Source organism: Haliotis rubra, unplaced genomic scaffold, assembly GCF_003918875.1.
Source record: "Haliotis rubra isolate DU_JTF1 unplaced genomic scaffold, ASM391887v1 Scf129, whole genome shotgun sequence".
Lineage (NCBI taxonomy): Eukaryota > Metazoa > Mollusca > Gastropoda > Lepetellida > Haliotidae > Haliotis > Haliotis rubra.
Genome location: NW_025765214.1, coordinates 1685855 through 1710423, shown reverse-complemented (window position 1 = coordinate 1710423; position 24569 = coordinate 1685855). Strand labels below are relative to the sequence as shown.

At 41.8% G+C, this 24569-nt stretch overlaps 1 protein-coding gene across 1 annotated transcript; it reads right to left on the bottom strand.

Moving 5' to 3' along the window:
* Window positions 1–3088: 3088 nt before the first annotated feature.
* LOC124266932 lies at window positions 3089–18074 on the bottom strand. Its single transcript, XM_046701780.1, is given in 4 exon segments — window positions 3089–5044; window positions 5046–5084; window positions 6330–6582; window positions 17959–18074. Coding segments are annotated over 4 exon segments (603 nt in total). The 5' UTR covers window positions 17988–18074; the 3' UTR covers window positions 3089–4762.
* Between the last annotated feature and the right edge of the window lie 6495 nt (window positions 18075–24569).

The following is a 24569-nucleotide window of genomic DNA, read 5'->3' as shown; positions in this document are numbered from 1 at the left end:
AATTTTGATAGTAACAAATAAACCCATTTATAGTCTGTTTGCAGTGTAAACGTACCAATAAATTTCACTTTAGACAAAAATATCAATCAAATACGGTGAAATTAAGATTACGAATCCTCATAATTTTGCCTTGCCAATTGAACATTTTAAGCTCAGAATTTTATTCAACTTAGGATAAAAGTTGTTTAACAGACGATCATAGTTTCAAATCGCTATTATTGGTTTGTAAGGGGGTAAGCGCAGTAGTTGGAACGGTGAAACAAATGCACGTGCGGTACGTGATGAACGTTAACTTAAACCAACCTCACTTGTTCTAGGTGTTTCATTTAATGTGCACACCCCCTTGTAATACAAACCAAGAATAGCGATTTGAAACTATGATCGTTTGTTAAACATCTTTTATCCCAAGTTGAATAAAATTCTCAGATTTAAATGTTCATTTGGCAAGGTATAATTATGAGGATTCGCAAGTTTAATTTCACTTTATTTGATTTACGGGTTTTTTTAAAGTGAAATTCATCGGTACGTTTTCACCGCAAACAGACTATAACTTGAAAAGAAGCCCCAGTGAGATGGGGATTCAGAACCTGAGGGAGTCTAGACGTGCTTCATTTAGGGTTTTAGCATAGAAGGGAGGGTCAGACAGTAGGGAAAATAATGTGGTTCAGGGACTGTGAGACAGACTAACAGGGTAAGTGTGGCACCGCGTATAGTTCGACTTGTTGTTTTCATCGTTTGACCGTAGCTACACGTTTAATGTTATCCCAATGAAGCAGACGAATTTTTTAGTAATATTCATACTAAGTGGTCGAATCTCGATCAGACAAACCAGTGACTGATATCATGAGCTTCAGGGAGACAATGGCAATAATCAAGAAAGTCGTGTATCCTGATTGCCCTCCGCCCCGTGGTAACCGTGGACCTCGTAGACATGAATACGAAAGTACATTTATATCATTTATGACAGTTTCTTAACAACCGAACTTTGCTGAGAAACGTGATAGTTTGTTATTAACGAAATGTGTTCTTGATTGTTGTAATGTAAAATATGCATGTTGTCCATTAATAATCTCTATAACTGGGGACCGCCTCCGTGGTGTAGTGGTTAGAGCGTCCGCCCGGAGAGCGGAAGGTCGCGGGTTCGATCCCCGACCGCGTAATACCAAAAGACGATAAAATATGGTACTTGTTGGTCCCTGCCTGGCGTTCGGCATTAATCAAGGACTGGTCGGCTCGGAGTCAGTATAATGTGTCTGAGTGGGATATTCATACTTCACTGCGGCATGGTATCTCAGTGGGCTAGCTATTAAACCAGTTTAAGTCTGGGCTAGTACAAGCAGCCGCACATACACATACAGACGCACGCACGTCGTCATATGAGCGAAATATTCTCAAGCACGACGTAAAACCCAATTTCACCTCACCTCACCTCTATAACTGGGGCGGTGGGGTAGCCAACTGCTTAAAGCGTTCGCACGTCACGCCAAATTCCCCACATTGGTACATTGTGTGAAGCCCATTTCTGGTGTCCCTCGCTGTGATACTGCTGGTATATGGCTAAAGGCGGCGTAAAACCCCACTCACTCACTCACTCTAAATAACTGCTCTCACTTCCTCATGTTTCTCTCTGACGGTGATGTACGTGTTGCCCCGCACGTTGACGTCTCTGTTTACAATCAGGTACTGTGTACACGCCAGTCGCTCAGTAGACGCGCTGACGCCATGTGATGCACCGTCTAAGCGGAACCCTGTTTCTCTGGAGATATATCATCCGATTATATCGGGTGACGTTTTACACCGACCCGGTTCAAGACGGACACGCGTAAAGCGACTGGTTTTGTTAGCTGTAGTCCACATGCCATTTAACATTATTAAACGCCCTGCTTTCTGTATAATGTACACATGAAGCCAGCCGTTATACAGGAAATTAACTGTCTGTGAAAAGAAACTGTGGGTGCAATCGCGTTCAACAGGATTCCAGTTAGTTATGTCACGGTGTGTCAGTCAAATGGGGGACGGAAGTAATGCACTTTTGGACGTTTACCAGTTTCATTAATGGATGGGTATGACCTACCAAATCTAGAAACATAATCGGGATTCGAATCCACAACTCTATTTTTCAGTCGAGCCCAAGGGATGCAACTCTGCACACCTTTTCCACTAAATGGGATGTATACACACTTGTAGACTAAGGCTTAGTCTCTGAATATATATAATTTTGATAGTAACAAACAAGCCCATTTATATTGAAAAGGAGCCCTAGCCTGAACCTGGGGAAATCTAGACTTGCTTCGTTTAGGGCTTTAGCACTACAGGGAAGGCTAGGCTGTAGGGAAAATAATGTGGTTGAGGGACTGTGAGACAGACTAACACACTTGTTTCATGGTTGGTTTAACAAACAAGAAAGTTTATTCTTTAGTTATGTATTTGTTGTGTGATACTTGTGTTTTTTTACCTTTAATGTTTGTTATTTTATCCAAATATTTTATTTATTGTATACTATCTTTTGCCCAGCAGCTACATATTGTTTCAGTGTGAAATACATGACATATAGTATTTTTATTTGTCATAGTAAGATGCTGACGTTTGCCCATGTATTTTGGACAAACATTGATGAAGAAAGTGCCCATCCTTTCAAAGACAGTGTAAACTTCAAGGACTGGAAACCTTTCTGACTATATTATAGACAGAAACTGTTATAGGTTAGGTTATCAAAATTGAGGCATTTTTGTAAATGCAACACGTTTTATGTGTCAAACGGATGAACATTTATTCATGTGGAAAGGAACATCTACATGTCTTACTTCAAAAACTGGAGTCCATTAAATTCAGTGTGAAGAGGCCTCAAACATATGAAAAGACAGGAAAATATCAGTTTAAATATACTTACATGGAAAACTTAAATGCCAACTTTGTACCAACTTAAATGAGTTACGGAGTATGTATGTTTAAGTTACTTGTCAGCAAAAGAACGACGAGGGACATCGGCAAGATGATTCACACACTGTTCCAATTTCGACGTGACGTACGAACGCTTTCACTGGTACATTTTACCCCATCCCTAACGAAATAAAATAAATCACACGAGTTTGTTATATTTGAATGCATGATTTATTGATTTCAATATTCGGGAAATCTGATACAGGAAATATATAGCCCTGAAAGTCATGTACAGGGAAGAGATAAATACCGCATACATGTGGTAAACAATCACTTATTGCACATAGGTCTAATGGTGTTCTAATTAAGGCATCTGTACATTTGGAAGTGAAGCGGTTTATCTGAGGTGACGGAATACCACAGTTACTGTGATCGTTGTAAAATGAACACTCAGTTATCAACAGAAGCAAATGCACGGCGTTTTGTAATATCGCCTCATATACACTTCTTGTAGGCTATATGACATCATATCACCCGTATAAGTCCACAAACAATGCTGTTGTCGTGTGTATTAACAGTGTATGTAAATGTGTATTTCACATTGATTCCGTTAGCGGAAGAAATATGGCACATCAGTTTTATCAAGATTATGACTATCTACCATGTTCTTGTCACTGTGAAGTCTCTAGCTCTCGTCAAATCATCGAACAACTCGTTCTCGTCAAACTATAGAGTGTCTAGTTCTTCAACCAATCATGAACAATTCGACAGACTATTACACAGTTCCTGTCCAATCGTCAAGCAAATTCAGCTCCTACTATCGAGCATCTAGCCTTCGACCAATCACAGAGCGTCTGGTGCACTTCCAATCCAAGAGTGTATGTAGATCCTTGTCCAGTTATCACGCATCTTGCTTTCGTTCAATCAAATATCCCATACATTTCAGTCAAGTAACAAAACTTGGACACCGATACATCTCAGCTATAGGTAATGGAAAACGAATATAATGTTACGAATTATTATTCCACCAAACCTATATTTCTTGAAACCCATAACGCGCCGATCGGCAAATTGATGCCTTCGTTACCCCACAGTGCTAAGAAAAATAGGAAAAATTCACGTAGTTGTGTAACATGGTTACGTTAAAAGGTACTGATACATCCCATTTAAACTATTACGCTGATTTTATATAATGACGATGCAGGTGGTTACGACTGGTGGTGTATAACACGCTAAAATCCCGACAACAGATAACACACGGATCCAGGAATGGGATGGGCGGATCCAGGAATTTTTAAAGGAGGGGGTTCTGGATCCGCCACTGACACACACATAACCCCCCCAGCACTACCCCGTATTAGAACGTTGTTAAAAACATATGTCTATCGCATATGGCACCTTGGTTAATGCCCGTTATCTCCCTCCATTAGATAACAGTAGCGGTATATGTTTGATACTATTCTCCTATCAACTTGTTACAAGGCATCGTGTAATGTACCCGACAGGCGCTGAAGTACACAACATTCCATGCATTCGTAGGGAGTCGAACAAGGACGCTGGTACTGATACAGCAGCTGGAGATTGAAATGGACACTTGTTTCACGATGGAGCCCAGCCAGACGAGCTTCCCAACCACATGCTGATTCTCTGAGTTGTAGAGAGATCACTTACAGTGACATAACAACCCATGGCGAATATATCCATCAGAGCTAGCTGCCTAGTCGAAGTTGCATATTCGTATTGAGGACCAGTGGGGGGTAAAGTCTGCGTTTTGTCCTGTGGAAAGTTATATCATATGAAAGTCCAGACATGCAAGCATCTGTTGGGTTGCGATCACATTAGTTATTGTTCCTCGAAAACAACTCTTTGTTGTCACTGTTCGTCAAACCAATTCTTTACTCCCGCGTCGCCTCGCCAACGCTGCGAGATCTCGCGATGTTCTCATTGAACATGTCCGAGGTCTAAAAGTGTCATCTTCCTCCTCGCCCTCGTCAACGTCGTTTAACAACGTCACACTTGACGACGGACGCACCACGAAGTTATCCAGCAGATAATTGTCCATGTCGTGGAAATGTACGTGATGTTTGGACTTGTGTTGACTTGAGGACTGTTCTTCTGGCTTGGGCCTCTGGAGGGAATGGATGGTGTCTTGTATATTAAAAAAACTGTCTCTTTAGCAGGATGTCGTGTTGGCGAAGTAGAATCTGTAACAAAGGACATGATATAAAAGAGAATGGCTTGTGTCATTCACAACGGAGGGAATACTGAATTAATGCATTATTATATATTATTGTTCTCGGTATGTGTTGTGAAGCCTATTTCTGGTGTTCCCCGCCGTGATATTGCTGGAACATTGCTAAAAGCGGCGTAAAACTAAAACTCACACACTCACTCACTCGACATGTGTACTAACGGTATGTACCCCAGGGTTGTTTCTGTACACAGAAATGTACCCTAACCAAAATCGGATTACACAACGGTACCGCTAAACAGGTTCCTTAAGTCTGAACACAGATTTTCTTTCTGAACACAGATTTTCTTTCTGAACACAGATTTTCTTTCTGGCTTGGATCGGTCGTGCTGCTGTGCGACATGCATTCCAGTGTGCTACATGAAACTGGGCAAACACAGAAGATACGCACGGTATTGTCAAGCGTGCTGTCGTCATCAGGCAAACCACAGGAACCATTTCGGATTCAGTTTGAGGGATATGGACTCTTTTAGTGTACCGGCTACTGCTCTGTATTCTGATTTTTAGTAGGGCACCTTTTAGACCAACGCTTAGTCTCTGAATATATATAATATTGACTGTAAAAAATAAACCCATTTAAATTGAAAAGGGGCCCCAGGGAGACCAGAGATTCAGAACCTGAAGAAGTTATAGAACACCCGATTTCTTTTTAATTCTGTTTAATCTTTCATGTGATGCTAGACTACGTATAGTCATTACAAAATCAGTAAAAATATATGAACTACCGTATTTCCCCAAATAAGCGCCGGGTATCTCTAATAAGTGCCGGGCTTTTAAACTGAATCAGGGATCTTGTGATCATTCATTGCTTGTTTTGATATTTGTAGATAACTCCTCTACTCTGAATAAAACGTTGCATACTTATAGTACAGGTTGTTCGTTTTGAAAATTGGACATAATCTCGCCACATTAGAACTCAAGTTAACATAATCCCTATTAGAGGAAATACTATAACTTAGAAACTGATAACAATATATTCAAATGAACTTCTGATTTTGTAAAGCGGCTTTTTAATATGCAAAGATTCGCCATGACAATTAACCTTGTCAATCGGAACTTTACTTGTAGGCTTCCTTCCAAATTGTCAAAACAATATTAATATCATCCTTCCTCCCATGCCGTGACGTACTAATATTGTCCAAAGCGGCTTAATACTCAATCACAAAAACACTTTATCACAAAAACAAACTTCGTTTACCAGCTCCTGCTTGACCCACAGCATAGCTTGCATGAGGTCGTCCAGACGATCTCCCAAACCCTCTTTCTGCACCTGCGCCTGACTTATCTTCCGGGTCCTGCCGTTGAGAGTTGTCTCCCTGCACACCTTCTCGTATCGCTTGGGAAGCTTCACCTGCCCAGGGAGGCTGGAATGTCGTATTGGGATGATCCCCGTGTTGATGTCGATATCGTCCATCAGAGTATCCGGGGCCTCGGTCTGTTCCGAGACGAACCTGTGGCAGACGAGGTACTAAATAACTACTAATGTTCAACACTGTCCCAACTGGGGCAACCAGATAGGTCTGCCTAATAGACGCAGGTCATTTATACCAATAAATCGTTGAAATACGAGAACCTGGTGCTGATTGGATAGGTTTCTTAGATAACACTGCATCATAATTTCATACCGTGTTTCAATTAGTTATGAAACTATGCCCGTCTCTCATGCAGACCCTGAAACAGGAATCTTCGATACTTTGTGCTGAATTTTTTTTCGGCCCTATGATTGAGTACACACTAATACTACACAGACCCTTAAACAAAAAGTCCGAAAACTGGTACGTTTACAATACTGCAAGTTTATGAACGTTAGTAAAAACTAGTTAGTTAGGCTGTTGTTAGTTTGTTGTTTAACGCCGCACTCAGCAATATTCCAGCTGTATGGCGGCGGTCTATAAATAATCGAATCTGGACCAGACAATCCAGTGATCAACATCATGAGTATCGACCAACGCAATTGGGATACGATGACATGTGTCTACCAAGTCAGCGAGCCTGACCACCCGCTTCAGTTAGTCGCCTCTTACGACAAGCATGGGTTGCTGAAGATCAATTCTAACTCGGATCTTCATAGTTAGGCGTAGTTAAAACTCACATTGGCAGTATTTAAGCCATATCGTGACAGTTTTCATGCAACCCTTTCTATTATATGTATTAAAAAACAATCTCTGCAATATATAATATCATATTGATGATAAAATTATTCAGTATGGAACTAGACAGAAACATTGTTAAGACGGATGGACTGACTGACTGAGTTGGGTTTTTACGCCGCTTTTAGCAATATTTCAGCAACATCACGGCGGGGGACACCAGAAATGGGCTTCACACATTGTGCCCATGTGGGGATTCGAACCCGGGTCTTCGGCGTGACGAGCCAACGCTTTAACCATTAGGCTACCCCACCGCCCCTTAAGACGGATGGACATGCCAGTGGACATATAAATGGATTCTGGATATTCCTCGTTAGATATCTTCAGTAAACAAGAAGAAATTTGTAGCGGACAACCAGTAAACATTAGTAACAAAGGTGTTCATTTACAGCATACGAACCTATTCCGCAACAACAACATCTACTATTCAGAGTGTGGCTTCCCAAGTGTTATGTACTCACAAATAGCGGAACAAAGAGTATCCATGACAACACATCCGGGGCTACAAACCGCGAACGTTGCTGCGTTCATCACGTACGTTTCCGTAGTGACGTCAACACGCCCCCACCCACTTTGACATGTGCTCTCCGCTCGTATCTGGGTTTACTGATCTCGTATACAGATCTCCTAAAGTAATAAGTCCTTTTTTCGAGAGTATTACTGACATTGGTGTCTTCAGATAATTGTGTGAGTTAACGTTTTTCACAACATTCTGTGCTTCTCTCAGTGAGTAAGTGAGTTTAGTTTTACGCCGCCCGCAGCAATATTCCAGCTATATGGCGGCGGTCTGTAAATAATCGAGTCTGGACCAGACGATCTAGTGATCAACACCATGAGCATCGATCTGCGCAATTGGGAACCGATGACATGTGTCATCCAAGTCAGCAAGCCCGACCACCCGATCCCGTTAGTCGCCTGTTACAAAAAGTATGGGTTACTGAAGACCAGTTCTAACCCGGATCTTCACGGATATGTTCTCTGAAACAATTTATATATTTTTTAAATGTCAGGCCTTCGGTGAAAGTGTAAAGTTAAAATAATGATTGCTGCCTTCCGTTATCAAGTGAACTAAAATTAATCTCCGATGTCTTCAAACGTAAATACATGTATAGCGTTAGGTCGTATCCAGGTGGCAGATCGCGACCCGGTTCTGAACAAGTTATGCCCGACCAACGTGGCTGTCGTAGTTCACAATTTACGAACGTCGTATACACAAGAACTGCGTCTGTTTGTCAACTGAACTTTGTCAGATTAGCCCCTGTGATGTTAGCGATGTCCTCCCATGTCTGAAACAATACTAGCGATCTTTACATGTTGGGTGCACTTCGTTGCGAATCGAACCCAGGATTACCACAAAGGTAAGCAGCAATTCTAGGCAATTTTCCCGCACATCGTTAAAAACTTTAGACGTAACGTAACTTTAGATTAGCTATAAAATATATATACTTGCTCCGTGATGTTTCTTTAACACAGTGAAAAAATACTCTTATATAAAAAGCCAACTAACACCAGCTATAAGAACATGACCTTGCTCGCTTTTTGTCTACTGCTGGAAAATGGACCAGCGCACCATGCACTGTTTTACATAGGGTTGTACATGGCCTCAGATGATGACTAATGCTGCAAGCTCTCTAGACTAAGGCTTAGTCTCTGAATATATATAATTTTGATAGTAACAAACAAGCCCATTTAAATTGAAAAGGAGCCCTAGGGAGACCAGAGATTCAGAACCTGGGGAAATCTAGACTTGCTTCGATTAGGGCTTTAGCACTACAGGGAAGGCTAGGCTGTAGGGAAAATAATGTGGTTCATGGACTGTGAGACAGACTACAAGCTCTCCTACACTCACAGTTATATAAAGCCTGGACTCTTTGTACAAAGAATGTAAAGTAATAGACCTCTATTTATGCGAATGAATATGTAAGTCTTCAATCAAAAAAGATATCCCCTTGCGCATTAATCCGCTCCATTGCATAAGAGTGTTCAAGGGCTTGGGAAAGGCGCGTTGTGGGTCATGGTTGGCGGTCTGGGTCACGTGATAATAAATCATCTGGTGCGATTCCCTGTCTCTCGTCTTGTACTTAAACTGTGGGCTATTACAATTAAACATATGTCAACACATTATTTATCAAGGAGTGGCAGTAACATTTGGCTGGCAACTGAATACTAGATAATTAACTTTTTCTTTCATTCACAGCTGGAACGAAAATATATTAATGAAGTGTCACACACTGTTTTAATGCTAAGAATCTCTGAATAATCTATGCGTGCTAAAGTTATGAAGTAACATAAATGAGCTTATTATTCCCGGACTCACCTAAATGATGCATCTGTACTATATTCAGCACCATGTCTTTGGAAATGCTGTCAGCAACATGTCTGTTGTTTATGAATGGAAGTGCGAATGTAACTGGATAGCTCCGAATCAGCATCTAACGCTTTAAATAGGACTGCAACCTTTCATGGCTGCTGGAGCTGGATGATAATCGGCTTGGCCGACTGAGTGAGTGAGTGAGATTTCACATCGCTTTGAAATGCATTTCAGTTGAAAGACCCTGTGCCATCTGAGAGGAAATTTGGAATTTTACGTTCAACTATCAGAGCACCGTGAATTGTGACTATCAGTTAACTGTAACACACAGCTACGGTGAGCGTAAAAAAGATCTACCAACTGACCGTGACACAGATGTACCAACTGACCGTGATACAGAACTACCAACCTGACCGTGACAGATCTACCAACTGACCGTCACACAGATCTACCAACTGACCGTGACAGATCTACCAACTGACCGTCACACAGAACTAGCAACTGACCGTGACAGAACTACCAACTGACCGTCACACAGAACTAGCAACTGACCGTTATACAGAACTACCATCTGACCGTGACAGATCTACCAACTGACCGTGACAGAACTACCAACTGACCGTCACACAGAACTAGCAACTGACCGTTATACAGAACTACCAACTGACCGTGATACAGAACTACCAACTGACCGTGATACAGAACTACCAACTGACCGTGAAACTGACCGTGTCAGAACTACCAACTGACCGTGATACAGAACTACCAACTGACCGTGATACTGACCGTGTCAGAACTACCAACTGACCGTGATACAGAACTACCAACTGACCGTGATACTGACCGTGTCAGAACTACCAACTGACCGTGATACAGAACTACCAACTGACCGTGATACAGAACTACCAACTGACCGTGAAACAGAACTACCAACTGACCGTGATACAGAACTACCAACTGACCCGTGTACAGAACTGACCACTACCAACTGACCGTGTCAGAACACCAACTGACCGTGATACTGAACCGTGATACTGAACTACAACTGACCGTGATACAGAACTACCAACTGACCGTGATACAGAACTACCAACTGACCGTGACTGATCAGAACTGACCGTGTCAGAACTACCAACTGACCGTGATACAGAACTACCAACTGACCGTGATACAGAACTACCAACTGACCGTGATACAGAACTACCAACTGACCGTGATACAGAACTACCAACTGACCGTGATACAGAACTACCAACTGACCGTGATACAGAACTACCAACTGACCGTGATACAGAACTACCAACTGACCGCGATACTGACCGTACAGAACTACCAACTGACCGTGAGATAGAACTACCAACTGACCGTGATACAGAACTACCAACTGACCGTGATACTGACCGTGTCAGAACTACCAACTGACCGTGATACAGAACTACCAACTGACCGTGATACAGAACTACCAACTGACCGTGATACTGACCGTGTCAGAACTACCAACTGACCGTGATACAGAACTACCAACTGACCGTCACTAAGAACTACCAACTGACCGTGATAGATCTATTTACTGACCGTGACATAGAACCATGAGTTCACCGTAACACAGAACTACCAGCTGACTGTGACAAAGGAATTTCACTAGCACTGACGTTACAGTTAGGGGTGGCTCAAAGTGTACTGTGTCTTTAAGATGTGTCTTCAGAGGCAAGCGCTTGTGTGATAAAGTCGCGTTGTCAAGTATAATATTCTTGTGGAGTTAACCATGATGACCGACCCCGAACTGCACACACCATGTTTTAAGACTTATTGCGGCTTTATATCCCCTGCTCTTGATGATATCTGTACCACCGCCATGAACATTTCTGACCTCAACCTTCTGGGTCTCAGTCTTGACAGCCGTGTACATCTAACCTCAACAGAAGGGCTCCACGCACGGCAACCCTGTGTGGAGGCATAAGTAACAGGATTCCACTATTTTTGTCAAGGGTTTTGTTAGTGTCAGCGGATTTGTAAATAAACTCTGGTACATATTACAGAAGTTTTTGTTTCAGATAAATGTTTTAAGGGGCTCCAGAGATCAGACGTTTCCCGGGAGTGGGCGAAAGCGTTAAGCTTGGCTGTATTGTATTGCACGTTAACCTAGCTGGTACATCTGGGTTGGATAATACAAGCGTGAATGTTTCTAATTGAAAAATACCACAGTCGCGACATTGCTGCTCCGAGATGTAGACTACACACGGGATGAATTGAATTTGTTGCTCGGCGACGCAATACTGTTTTCAAATAATAACGTTTGTTGGTTAATTTTATGCCGCACTCAGCAGGTTCAACTATCAGGAAGGAAATCGAGTCTAAACAATCCATTGACTGTCATCATGAGTATCGATCAACGTAATTTGGGTACGATAACATGCCTTAACCAATTCAGCGAGCTTGACCACCCGATTCCGTCAGTTGTGTCTTACGACAAGCATGGGTTGCTGAACTCATTCTTCTCACCCTGATGTTTGTCGTTGACCAGCATGATCATTTAACGTTTGTTAACATATGTGCATTTTACGCTTCTCAATTATATTGTATGATTTTAATTAAACAAAAAAGGACTTTTACAAATGATTTGCAGTTGTATGTGGTTGTTTTACTTAAATTCTGCATAAGGGATGATAGTTTGTAAGTGACTTGTATCCAGATTAACAAAATAGTACACCACCTTCTTTTTTGTTGCTATTTCAAGTCACAGAATTGATTATTTGTCATTTCGATCGTCTTCGTGGTACAGTGGACAGTGCGTCTGCCCAGTGAGAGGAAGCTCAGTGATTCGATCCCCGGTGACGTCATACCAAAAGACCTGAGAAGATGGTTCTTGTTGTTCCCTGCCTTGTGTTCGGCATTAAGGGGGTAGAACAAGGACTGGTCCGCTCTGAGTCAAAACATTGTGTCAGTGTCTATGGTAAAACTGAGGCATGGTATCTCTGTGGGCTAGCACTCGAAACCCGGATTTGGTCGGTGCCACAGGGGCGTGTCACGCTTAGAAACAGCGTTAGAAAGACATATAGGTATATAGACCCTACCCTAGTACTATAAAAAAGGATATAGTACTAGGGTAGGATCTATATACCTATATGTCATTCTAACGCTGTGCCAGTAGCTATACACTCCCGTACATTCACACGCACACATGCACATGCACTCAAACATACACTCAAACAAGCCAACTCAATCAACCTCGGCGTGATATTGCTGGAATATTGCTAGAAGAGGCGTAAAACTAAACTCACTCACTCACCATTTATAATAATCTTGAACGCGACGTTGAAGCCCATTTCAACCACACCGGTTATTTATACATAATTACTACACAATGGCAATGGGGGATAGTTTAGATCCGCAATCGTAAACATTTTCAACATTCAAAATATTTGATAAAAATACCGACAAGCCTGTTTTGTTTACCTGTCAGTCTGCCTGTACAACACAAAATGCACCCTCCGCTGTACCATGTTTATCAGTAGTTGCAGGTGTGTGGCCGCTTACATGACTGACTGTCAAAACAGTGGTGTTTATTTCACTGAAATTGATTTGATGGGCTGTCAGCTGGTGTCGCTAATGATAATATGTTACCTACACGGAGGATGGATAAAAGTATATCTACAGTTTAGACATATCCATACATTCAGCTTTAGAACAGTTCATAGACTTGCATAATTATATGTGAATTACTAGCTTAAATAATAAAATTCTAGATTAGATAAATAAAAAGATCAAGATGTCCCTATAAAAGGCTGTCGTCCTTGCACTGTCCGCTCATCTAGACTTGCCTCTTTAAAATATAGAGTCACTTTAGATTTTAAGGAGGGGGGGGGGGTTTCACCCATTTTGTTCTGGGGAGGTAGGTGGGTCAGTGATTTTGTACACTTAAATATTTAAAACTCATGAGAGACATTATTGGAAGAGGGAGTGGGTTATTGATTTTGTACATGCCATGCAGACATGCAGGAGGAGGGGGGTCGCTTAATTACATTGTACATAAATTTTAGAGGGGGGGGGCATTTACATTGTACATGCTTCCCCATAAAAATCATCATTACTCCCCCTAGCCATAAATTCCGAACGGTTCCTTACATGCATGGACTTGTAGTAGCAGGGCTAAGCTAAAGTCAGGCTTCATCTTATTGAGATTAGACACCCTATCCACTGTGTCGTTTCATGTTGTCATGGTTTTGTGCAATAATCAAGTGTACTTACGATTTGTGACACTAACAAGTGAAAAGACAAAAGTGTCATCAAATATACGAACTTCAGTTCCGGATCAAGTGATTCGAATGATTTCGCCATTACATAACACTCCAAACCACATGTTTGCTTATTGAGATATCCATTGAAGTGTGCGAAGGCCTGTTACAGAGACCCTGCATTCAGTGATGAATCTGCACAGAAACTCGCAGTTGGTCAGTAAATAAAAATAGGTGTTCTCTGCTTGCATATAGGGTCACCAATCTATATTTTATCAAAGACCATATACCATGGTCTCTGATTTTACTGACCAATTATGAGTTCCTGTATAAAGTGACCTTGACCTTACGACCTTCACCCCGAGTGATAGACGTGTATTCATCTTCATGACAACATACCATATAGATTTCGGCATTCTGTCGCATAAATGAGCCAGGTGTGTTCACCATCCATCACAGCCGCTATATATAGAACCAACATGCCAGAAAAACGCATTTGTAATCGTAGGAAGTGACAGGAATAGTGGATTGACATATTAATCAGTGGTAGTTCCATTTTTCGAGATAAAAGAACAATATGCCTATTGGACAATGAAATATGTCAGTAGTTCAAATGTTGGTCGCCGTGTTTCTGTTCATATAATGTAATCATTAATTTTAATATATCGAGTCTGTATGTAACATGTAATGCCGATGCGACGTAAAATCTCAACTCACTCACCCAACTTGTACTTATCGTCCTTCTGTGAGTGAGTGAGTGAGTTGAGATTTACGCCGCACTCAGCAATATTCCAGCTATATGGTGGCGGGAACCGATGACAGCGACCAAGTCAACGAGCCAGACCACCCATCCCGTTAGTCGCCTCTTACACCAAGCATGGGTTACTGATGGCCAATATTCTAACCCGGACCTTCACGGGTGTACTTCTTTGAATATTTCATGAAACTCACACACTATAAATGCTGGCTAAAGTAGTTGCTATATAATATATGAAGTCTGGCATATCTTTCATTTTATTAATTAATTGTTTCCTGATAAAATTCAAAATTTCAATCTTCTTCTGATAACATTTGTTGAAATATTACTTAATTGTATTTCAAATTTGAATCAAAGCATCGCTTATTCTTCTTACACTATAATAATAACAACAACAATAAGAATATCCGGTTCCCGAGGACGAAGACATCCAACTGTGGAGTACTCAGTGAAAAGTGTTTACTTTGAAATTGACATTGAATATTTATGACGCATAACCCCGTATTAAATGCTATGTCGCAGTACTGATTTCTTTTTTCAAAACGACCTAGTTTATGACAGAGTAGGCGTAAAAACTTATACGTGGGCATGCGAGTATCGATAATAGTCTTAAGGTGTTTTTTCAGAACAAAAATGTTGTATGTGCTGGAACCCTATTGTAAACTCTGAATTAATTAGTTAAAGGCAAGACCACTGCAAAGGGAATGAGATTTGATCTACTGTGTAGATAATAACTGATATGGTAATGACATTACTAACATAACGGTAACCCGTCTCTGTAATCCTGTCAACGGAGACTATATGAACCTGTGTTTATATGATACTTATGAATGACTCATAAACCATGCCGGAAGCAATGCCGACTCCAGACCTCAACACCGCATGACCTAAAGGGTCATCACACAACGTCATGAAGTAATCTTGGGAAGGGGGTGATATACGGGTTGTTACAAGCTACCGTCATGTTCTGTGTGATATACAAATGTGAAATACACTCTTTAACACCCAGCTGTCATCGGCCCAGATACGTGCAGCCATGATATACGAAGTGTAATGTACACATATGATGTACTCACTGTTACACACCACTGTTATATACGACAATGTTATATTAGGTCTGTAACATGCAGATTAATGTAACGTATATGTTCTGTAACAGGTACTTGTATTACGCGTGTTTAAAAATACAGCTGTGTTACACGAGGTCTGTAACAAGCAGCAGTGGCACAGTAACATTCAGTAACATGTAGCCGTGATATATGGTCTGTTACATGTACGTCCTATCTCCTCTGATACTTGCGGCTTGTACAATGTACATGGTGTATATACAAGCTGTAACAAGCAGCAGTGGCACATAATTACATTCAGTAACATGCAGCCGTGATATATGGTCTGTTACATGTACGTCCTATCTACTCTGATACTTCCGGCTTGTACAATGTAAATACTGGCTGTAACAAGCAGGATGGTATAGAACCGAGCTGTAGCATGAAACAGCATACGGCCTGTAGCATACACAACATACGATCTGTGACAAGCAACCCTGAAACGCGGGCTGAAACAATCAGGTGTTATATCCAAACGGTAAAAAAGGAAAAGGGATATACTATATGCCTGTTACAATCAACAATGATATATAGCCTACAGCATCCACTTTGGCATACGCCCTGTGATATACGGGCTGTAACAGGTAGGTGCAGTATACTGGCTGTAACAGAGAGGATATACTATATCCCTGTAACACACAACAATGATATATAGCCTACAGCATATACTATATGGCACACGCCCAATGATATACGCATCTACTTTGTAACAGACATACGGGCTGTAACATACAGTATACTGTAACAGAGGGGGGTAACATATGATATATATGTACAGCCTGTAACACACAACAATGATATATATATATACAGCCAATACAGCATCCACTTTGGCATACGCCTGTGATATATACAGAGTGGACAGAGAGGATATACTATATGCCTGTAACACTCAACAATGATATATATACAGCATCCTACTTTGGCATACGCCCTGGCATACAGCCTGTGAGGTGCAGTATACAGGCTGTAACAGAGTGGATATACTATATGCCTGTAACACACAACAATGATATATAGCCTACAGCAGCATCTACTTTTGCATATACGGGCTGCCCAGAGTGGATATACGGTAACACTCAACAATGTAACACAGCAGGTGCAGCCTGTGATATACGGGCTGTAACAGAGAGGATATACTATATGCCTGTAACAATCAACAATGATATATAGCCTACAGCATCCACTTTGGCATACGCCCTGTGATATACGGGCTGTAACAGTAGGTGCAGTATACAGGCTGTAACAGAGAGGATATACTATATGTAACACTCAACCTGTAACATACGGGCTGTAACAGCAGTGATATATAGCTCTGTAGCATCCACTTTGGCATACATCCATTTTGGCATACAGCCTGTAACTTGTAACCGAGATATGCGAGATGTAACAAACTGAGGTGGTTCAAGAGCATAACTAACCAAATATCTACAGGGAACGTGATAAATGGAAGGTATTAACACTGTGATCAGAAGCCGAGGCAGTAATCCTTCATATATTAGAGCCTGCTACGATGTTATTTAGTAGATAAAGGTGATATTTATGGGTCATGGGGAGATGGATGACCCGCGTTCGTTAGAGTGGCATGTGGTGTTAGTTCTTGTATTTCGATCAACAAACTGATAGTAAGGGGTTATTACTTTGGGGGCAGGAGGCGAGGCAAGTTGCTGTTATTAAATAAACTGAATACTGATTATGACTACATATAAATCAAAACATACGGGAAGAAAGATATGAATGTGTTTTCAAAACATATTTACGTTGGCATGAATATAGATGATATGTTTGTGTGACGAAAGAGCGGTTTTTGCATTGTGGGAAATCAAATATACGGGGAATGTTGACTATTGGTTATTGAAATTTGCTGATAAAGAATTATTCAGGTAGTAGATAGGCAATATATATACGAGATGATAAATAGACTACTTACATGTAAGATTAGAAATCGTCAGCTGACATTACACAGTTTAAACATTTAATATTCGATGTAGTAAACTTCATTATGTTATATTTGATAAATTGGAAAAAATCAGAATTAATTAAATATTATAGAATAGTAAAATGTAAGTAAAGTAACATACCGGGTACCGTTCGCTGATACATACAAATGAATGGTATCTATTCACTTTGGAATCCACGTCTATTTGACAAGGGTTGTTGAGCGATAGGTGTACAGAACACATTCCACGCTTCTACCAGAAGAAAATAAGTATATTCTAATAATTACATGTTTCGAAATGAGTACATTCAGAGATGATTGTTTCTCACCTGTCAAGGTATGGGTGTGACATCCTCATCTCAGGTGTAAACACGATCCGAAAGAAATATCATCTGACAAAACCACAAACCTCGACTGTCGCTCAACACCCAAGGGGCATAACCCAAACCCTACTGAGACAACACCACGCTCGACTGACCGCAAATATTTAACAAACGAAAATAATACACACTCAGTGATAAAGTTGCACTGGATGTATATCCGCCAGGTAACCTGGCCTTTTGATCTTACCGCGGTGACATTTTAGTTTAAGGTGGAAATACGAGTAAACTACACTTTTCAACTGACCTTTAGGATACGTTAAAACACTAAAATACCAAGAAGGATGTCACGTTGAGTGTACCTAGCTGCCCCGGGCTAAATGCTACACTAACAAATATAGGCCTGTCAGTGATTTCTATGGAGTCAGTACTTTGACTTAATGCTTATAAACACCTGTAAATTTGACCTGAGTCACTCACGGATTAATGGGTCAGTTCCAAAAGCTGTGAAAAAAACAAACTTAATAGCTGATATTGTCAATAACTCCCAAATAGGAAATTTTAAAATGATTGCATTCCTATTGTGTTCGTCACTATGGCTTATACAAATAGCCATCACTGTATTATTTCCACGTTAGATGGTATGACTTGACGTTTTGTATACACCTGTCAAAGGCGTGTGTTAGTCATAACAGTTTGTGTGACGGGGTGTACTCCGTGTAAAGGGGCGGCCGTGATCGCACGGATTAAAGCTGTAATTCTAACTTTCAGAAACTAATGTACACTTTGCCTATTGCAGGTGTCAGGCATACAATGCTTTAATGTAGACCCTTTATACATGGGAAGACGAGAGAAAATCTCTGGGAACTCGTTCATGCTGCCCTATATTCTTTATGATTAAGACTGACTGACTGACTGAGTTTGGTTTTACGCCGCTTTTAGCAATATTCCAGCAACATCACGACGGGGGACACCAGAAATGGGCTTCACACATTTTACCCATGTGGGGATTCGAACCCGGGTCTTCGGCGTGACGAGCCAACGCTTTAACCACTAGGCTACCCCACCGCCCCTATGATTAAGATGATGCGAACACCATGACCATATGGCAATCTCCAGCTAACGGTAAAGGGGCCCCGTTTCACAAAGCGATCGTAGCGCTACGACTGTCGTAGGTCTGTGTTAAAGTATGGGAGTTACGATCACCTTAGCGCTAGGTGTTCGGTAAAAAGGGTCCCAGTAAAAAGTCCTAAAGTTGGTGTAAAAAGTCATCCGGAAAAAAAACCCCTTTTCATTTTCTAACAAGAAATGTATAGAAACCCAAATCCATTTACAATTTTGTGAAACGGGGCCTAGATATATATACATTTATAGTCACAATGCCGTAACAAATGGACCTCGTGAACATTCTTAAAGCAGAAATTGAGAATATGTTGCTGGAAAAATGTTTTTTAAAACTCATAATGTCCTTTTTGGCTGTATATACTCAAAAGAAATTGAGTGAGAATTCCTCAAAGGCGTATCTGCAATTTTGCAGCTATTCGCGGCGAGAAAGAAATTATAGAACACGCGCGATACACAAAGAACGCTTTTTTTCATACAACAATGATTCATATGTCAGTCAGGCCTGGTAGCTATCAGTTTCAGTGGCAGTGGGATTACTGATGTCACGTAACGTATGATTAATTGTGACGGCAAATAACGTATGGCGTAACACTGCATTGTGATGCAAGTTCGTCTCTGAGAACAGTCGCCGAGACACTGCAAACACAAGGTCCAAAACATAACTACAGCGGAAGCTGTCTAAACCGGCAGTCGTTGGGACTGGAGAAACAACCCGGTTTAGACAATTTGCCGGATTGTAGAGCTGACACGGTTGCGACAAGAACTGAACCAGATTTGTCACTCTCATATAGATTGTTGTATCCCGTGGTTCTCTCAATTACTGCACACAGAAACAATAAAACGCAAAGTCAAATTGTGAACTATAATTACATGTACAAGTATACCCATACTGAACTAAGATTAAATCATCTTTGTCGGCAACCAGGTTGTTCCAACGAAGGATTATCGGTGACAATTTACATCTGGCATGCCACGCGCCGGATTAGACTGTATTAAAACATACTCCTGCAGCTCATTTCATGCTGAGATCCGGAATTGACAGCTGGCTGGATTGCAGAGCTTACAAATGATGATAAATGTACTAGCCACGGAGGGGACTGAGATTTTATGCCAGTGTTGACAACTTGCCGGATTGGACAGCTGCCAGTTTTGACAGCTTCCACTGTATGAAACATGCATGAAATACATCACGATCTAATAACGATTTCTTTATTGTTTTATGTTAGCCACCAGCACACATGTCCGTATGCATGTGTTATTTGGTCCTTTGTTTAGTACAAGCTGTCATAACTCACAAGGTCGCTGCATTTAACACTATTTCAGCGGAGAAAAGTGGAAAATCACAAAGTGCGTGTTACTTTGATGAAACCAGTGGGGAGACATCTCACAGTTTGGATCCTCATACCTCTGGAGCACTCGTGATCCCTTCTGTTGCCTAACCTCCATGAGTGGGTTAGTTGTGTTTTACGCCGCTTTTAGCAATATTCCAGCAATATCACGAGGACACCAGAAAATGGGCTTCACACATTGTACCCATGTGGGGAATCGAACCGGGTCTTCGGCGTGACGAGATAACGCTTTAACCACTTGGCTATCCCACCGCCCCTAATCTCCATGAGAATAATTAAGAATTCGAACTATTCCAATGAAGGCAATATAGCAGACACACAGAATATGTATTAGCATAGATGGTATTTTTGGCATAACGGTTGATCGAACTGTCTATGCATTGTAAACAATAATGTTACTACACCGACGACAGTAAAATACTTCGATTACAATTGTATCTAAATAGTGTTTTTAACCACCAAAACTGTAAAAAAAACCTAATAAAACATCCCTAATGTTCTTAAACGAAACTGAACCCAATAGGTCGCATTTGCCTGGTATGAACAGTAAATGACATGAAAGAAGATTTGATTCCCAGATGTCTACATGAAAGGGATATTGCAAAAGCTTCACAAACAAATGTAAATACCGACACCCTTGACATCACACTCCCACCCTTGACATCACACGGAACATGATGAAGACATCAGCAGCGATAAAGTTATGTTAATATTACATCTGTGATCTGATTTGATCTGTCATCGGGGTTGTGTAAATGACTTTTCGTTAATTGATAACTCTCTGTGTGGCTGTCAGTGTTAGATGGCAGTGTATACACCTCGGTTACTAACGTGTCTTTGATCAATGCAAACACTAAGCTTGACATGCAGAGGGTGGTATCAAAAGTTCTTTACACTGGTTGACGGGTTTGGCGCGGTTAATTCTGTGCCAATTTATTTACGAGAACATATTACTACTTATAGGATAATATCGTCTGGCGTTTGTGTCAGTGATAAGTCACGTTGGTCACAATCAAATATGTGTTTGTGTTGTTTTCGTTTCTTGTTTGTTGTTTTCGTGCGTGTGTGCGTGTGTGCGTGTGTGTGTTGTGCCTGCCTGTCTGTCTGTTTATCCGTCTGCTTTGTAGCATGTGTCACAGTCCCTGAACCGCATTAGTTTCCCTACAGCCTATCCCTGCCTGCAATACTAAAGCCCTAAATGAAGCAAGTCTAGATTTCTTCAGGCTCTAAATCTCCCATCTCACTGGGGTTCCTTTTTAATTTAAATGGGTTTAGTCAAGTTTAGTTGTTGTCAAGGTCAGCGGCTAATTTACTTAGGCACTACTTTTGTTTTGCTCTGTGAAGCGGTGTGGTTGATGGTTATTCAAACATAGTGGTTTACTGACAGTCTGCCATGCATCATCACACCATAGCGCACCACTGCACTGCACTGCACTGCACTGCACTGCACTGTCGCATAGCACCCACCTACCTCCGTCCCACAACACTGTAGTTCACAGTAATGTCAAGTGACGTTCCCAATTCCACAGTACCTGATCGCGAAATGTGGCACAGCAACGTATAGCACAACATACCAGTGAGCCTATCTGCATCGCGCCACCGCAAACTACACCAAATTAAAAAGTCATAACTCTGGTTCACTTTTCCCCACAGAAACAACTTATATGTATACCAGTATACTGAAAGCCAAGTTGTCAGAGTGGGCTCTCCCTTGACAACATTCATGTACCCTCCCACGAATAACACATGGAGTGACACGGCCTCTTCAGTACAGACCAGACCAAAAGTGTATTACACTCAGTTCGTATAAGCGATCAAAAGAATTTGATTTTTCAACGCTTTAAGCAGAATACATCCATATAAATACCAGCAGAATGCCACCAGTGATACCAGCAGACCACCAATGATACCAGCAGAATGCCACCATGATACCAGCAGAATGCCACCAATGATACCAGCAGGAGACCACCAATGATACCAGCAGAATGCCACCAATGATACCAGCAGGAGACCACCAATGATACCAGCAGGACCACCAATGATACCAGCAGGGGACCACCAATGATACCAGCAGGGGACCACCAATGATACCAGCAGGAGACCACCAATGATACCAGCAGGGGACCACCAATGATACCAGCAGAATGCCACCAATGATACCAGCAGGGGACCACCAATGATACCAGCAGAATGCCACCAATGATACCAGCAGGAGACCACCAATGATACCAGCAGGGGACCACCAATGATACCAGCAGGAGAGACCACAGCACCAATGATACCAGCAGGAGACCACCAATGATACCAGCAGAATGCCACCAATGATACCAGCAGGAGACCACCAATGATACCAGCAGAATGCCACCAATGATACCAGCAGGAGACCACCAATGATACCAGCAGGAGACCACCAATGATACCAGCAGAATGCCACCAATGATACCAGCAGGAGACCACCAATGATACCAGCAGAATGCCACCAATGATACCAGCAGGAGACCACCAATGATACCAGCAGAATGATACCACCAATGATACCAGCAGGAGACCACCAATGATACCAGCAGGATGCCACCAATGATACCAGCAGAATGCCACCAATGATGATACCAGCAGAATGCCACCAATGATGACCACCAATGATACCAGCAGAATACCACCGATGATACCAGCAGGAGGATACCAGCAGAATGCCACCAATGATACCAGCAGAATGCCACCAGACCACCAATGATACCAGCAGGAGACCACCAATGATACCCAGCAGGAGACCACCAATGATACCAGCAGATACCAGCAGGGGGACCACCAATGATACCAGCAGGAGACCACCAATGATACCCAGCAGAATGCCACCAATGATACCAGCAGGAGACCACCAATGATACCAATGCAGACCACCAATGATACCAGCAGGACACCAGCATTCCAGCAGGAGACCACCAATGATACCAGCGGAATAATACCAGCAGGATGATGCCACCAATAATACCAGCTGAATGCCACCAATATTACCAGCAGGAGACCACCATTAATACCAACAGGAGACCACCAATGATACCAACAGGAGACCACCAATGATACCAGCTGAATACCACCAATGATACCAGCAGGAGACCACCAATGATACCAGCATAATGACACCAATGATACCAACAGGAGACCACCAATGATACCAGCTGAATGACACCAATAATACCAACAGGAGACCACCAATGATACCAGCTGAATACCACCAATAATACCAGCAGGAGACAACCATTAATACCAACAGGAGACCACCAATGATACCAACAGGAGACCACCAATGATACCAGCTGAATACCACCAGTGATACCAGCAGGAGACAACCATTAATACCAACAGGAGACCACCAATGATACCAACAGGAGACCACCAATGATACCAGCTGAATGACACCAATAATACCAACAGGAGACCACAAATGATACCAGCTGAATACCACCAATAATACCAGCTGAATACCACCAATGATACCAACAGGAGACCACCAATGATACCAGCTGAATGACACCAATAATACCAGCAGGAGACAACCATTAATACCAACAGGAGACCACCAATGATACCAACAGGAGACCACCAATGATACCAGCTGAATACCACCAATGATACCAACAGGAGACAACCATTAATACCAACAGGAGACCACCAATAATACCTGCAGAATACCACTAATATCAGTGCAGGAAAAAAACAAGATAGGCCTTCACACATGTGGGAATCAAAACGGGAATTTCGGCGTGACGAACGACCTGTTAATCCACTAGGCTACCCAACCTTCCTCCAAATGTAAGATGTAGTTCAGTTTATATATATACAATCCATGTGCATTCATTAATATCCAGCAGATGTGGACATATAGAGAGGGTTAACGAATTTGGTTTAACGTCGCTTTTCGCAATACTACTCAGATATGAACCCGTTAAGACCTGGGTTAGAATGGGTCTTCAGCAACCCATGCTTGTCGTAAGAGGCGACTAACGGGATCGGGTGGTCAGGCTCGCTGACTTGTCATCGTATCCCAATTGCGTAGATGCTCATGATGTTGATCATTGGATTGTTTGGTCCAGTCTCGATTATTTATAGACCGCCGCCATATAGCTGGAATGGCGGCGTTAAACA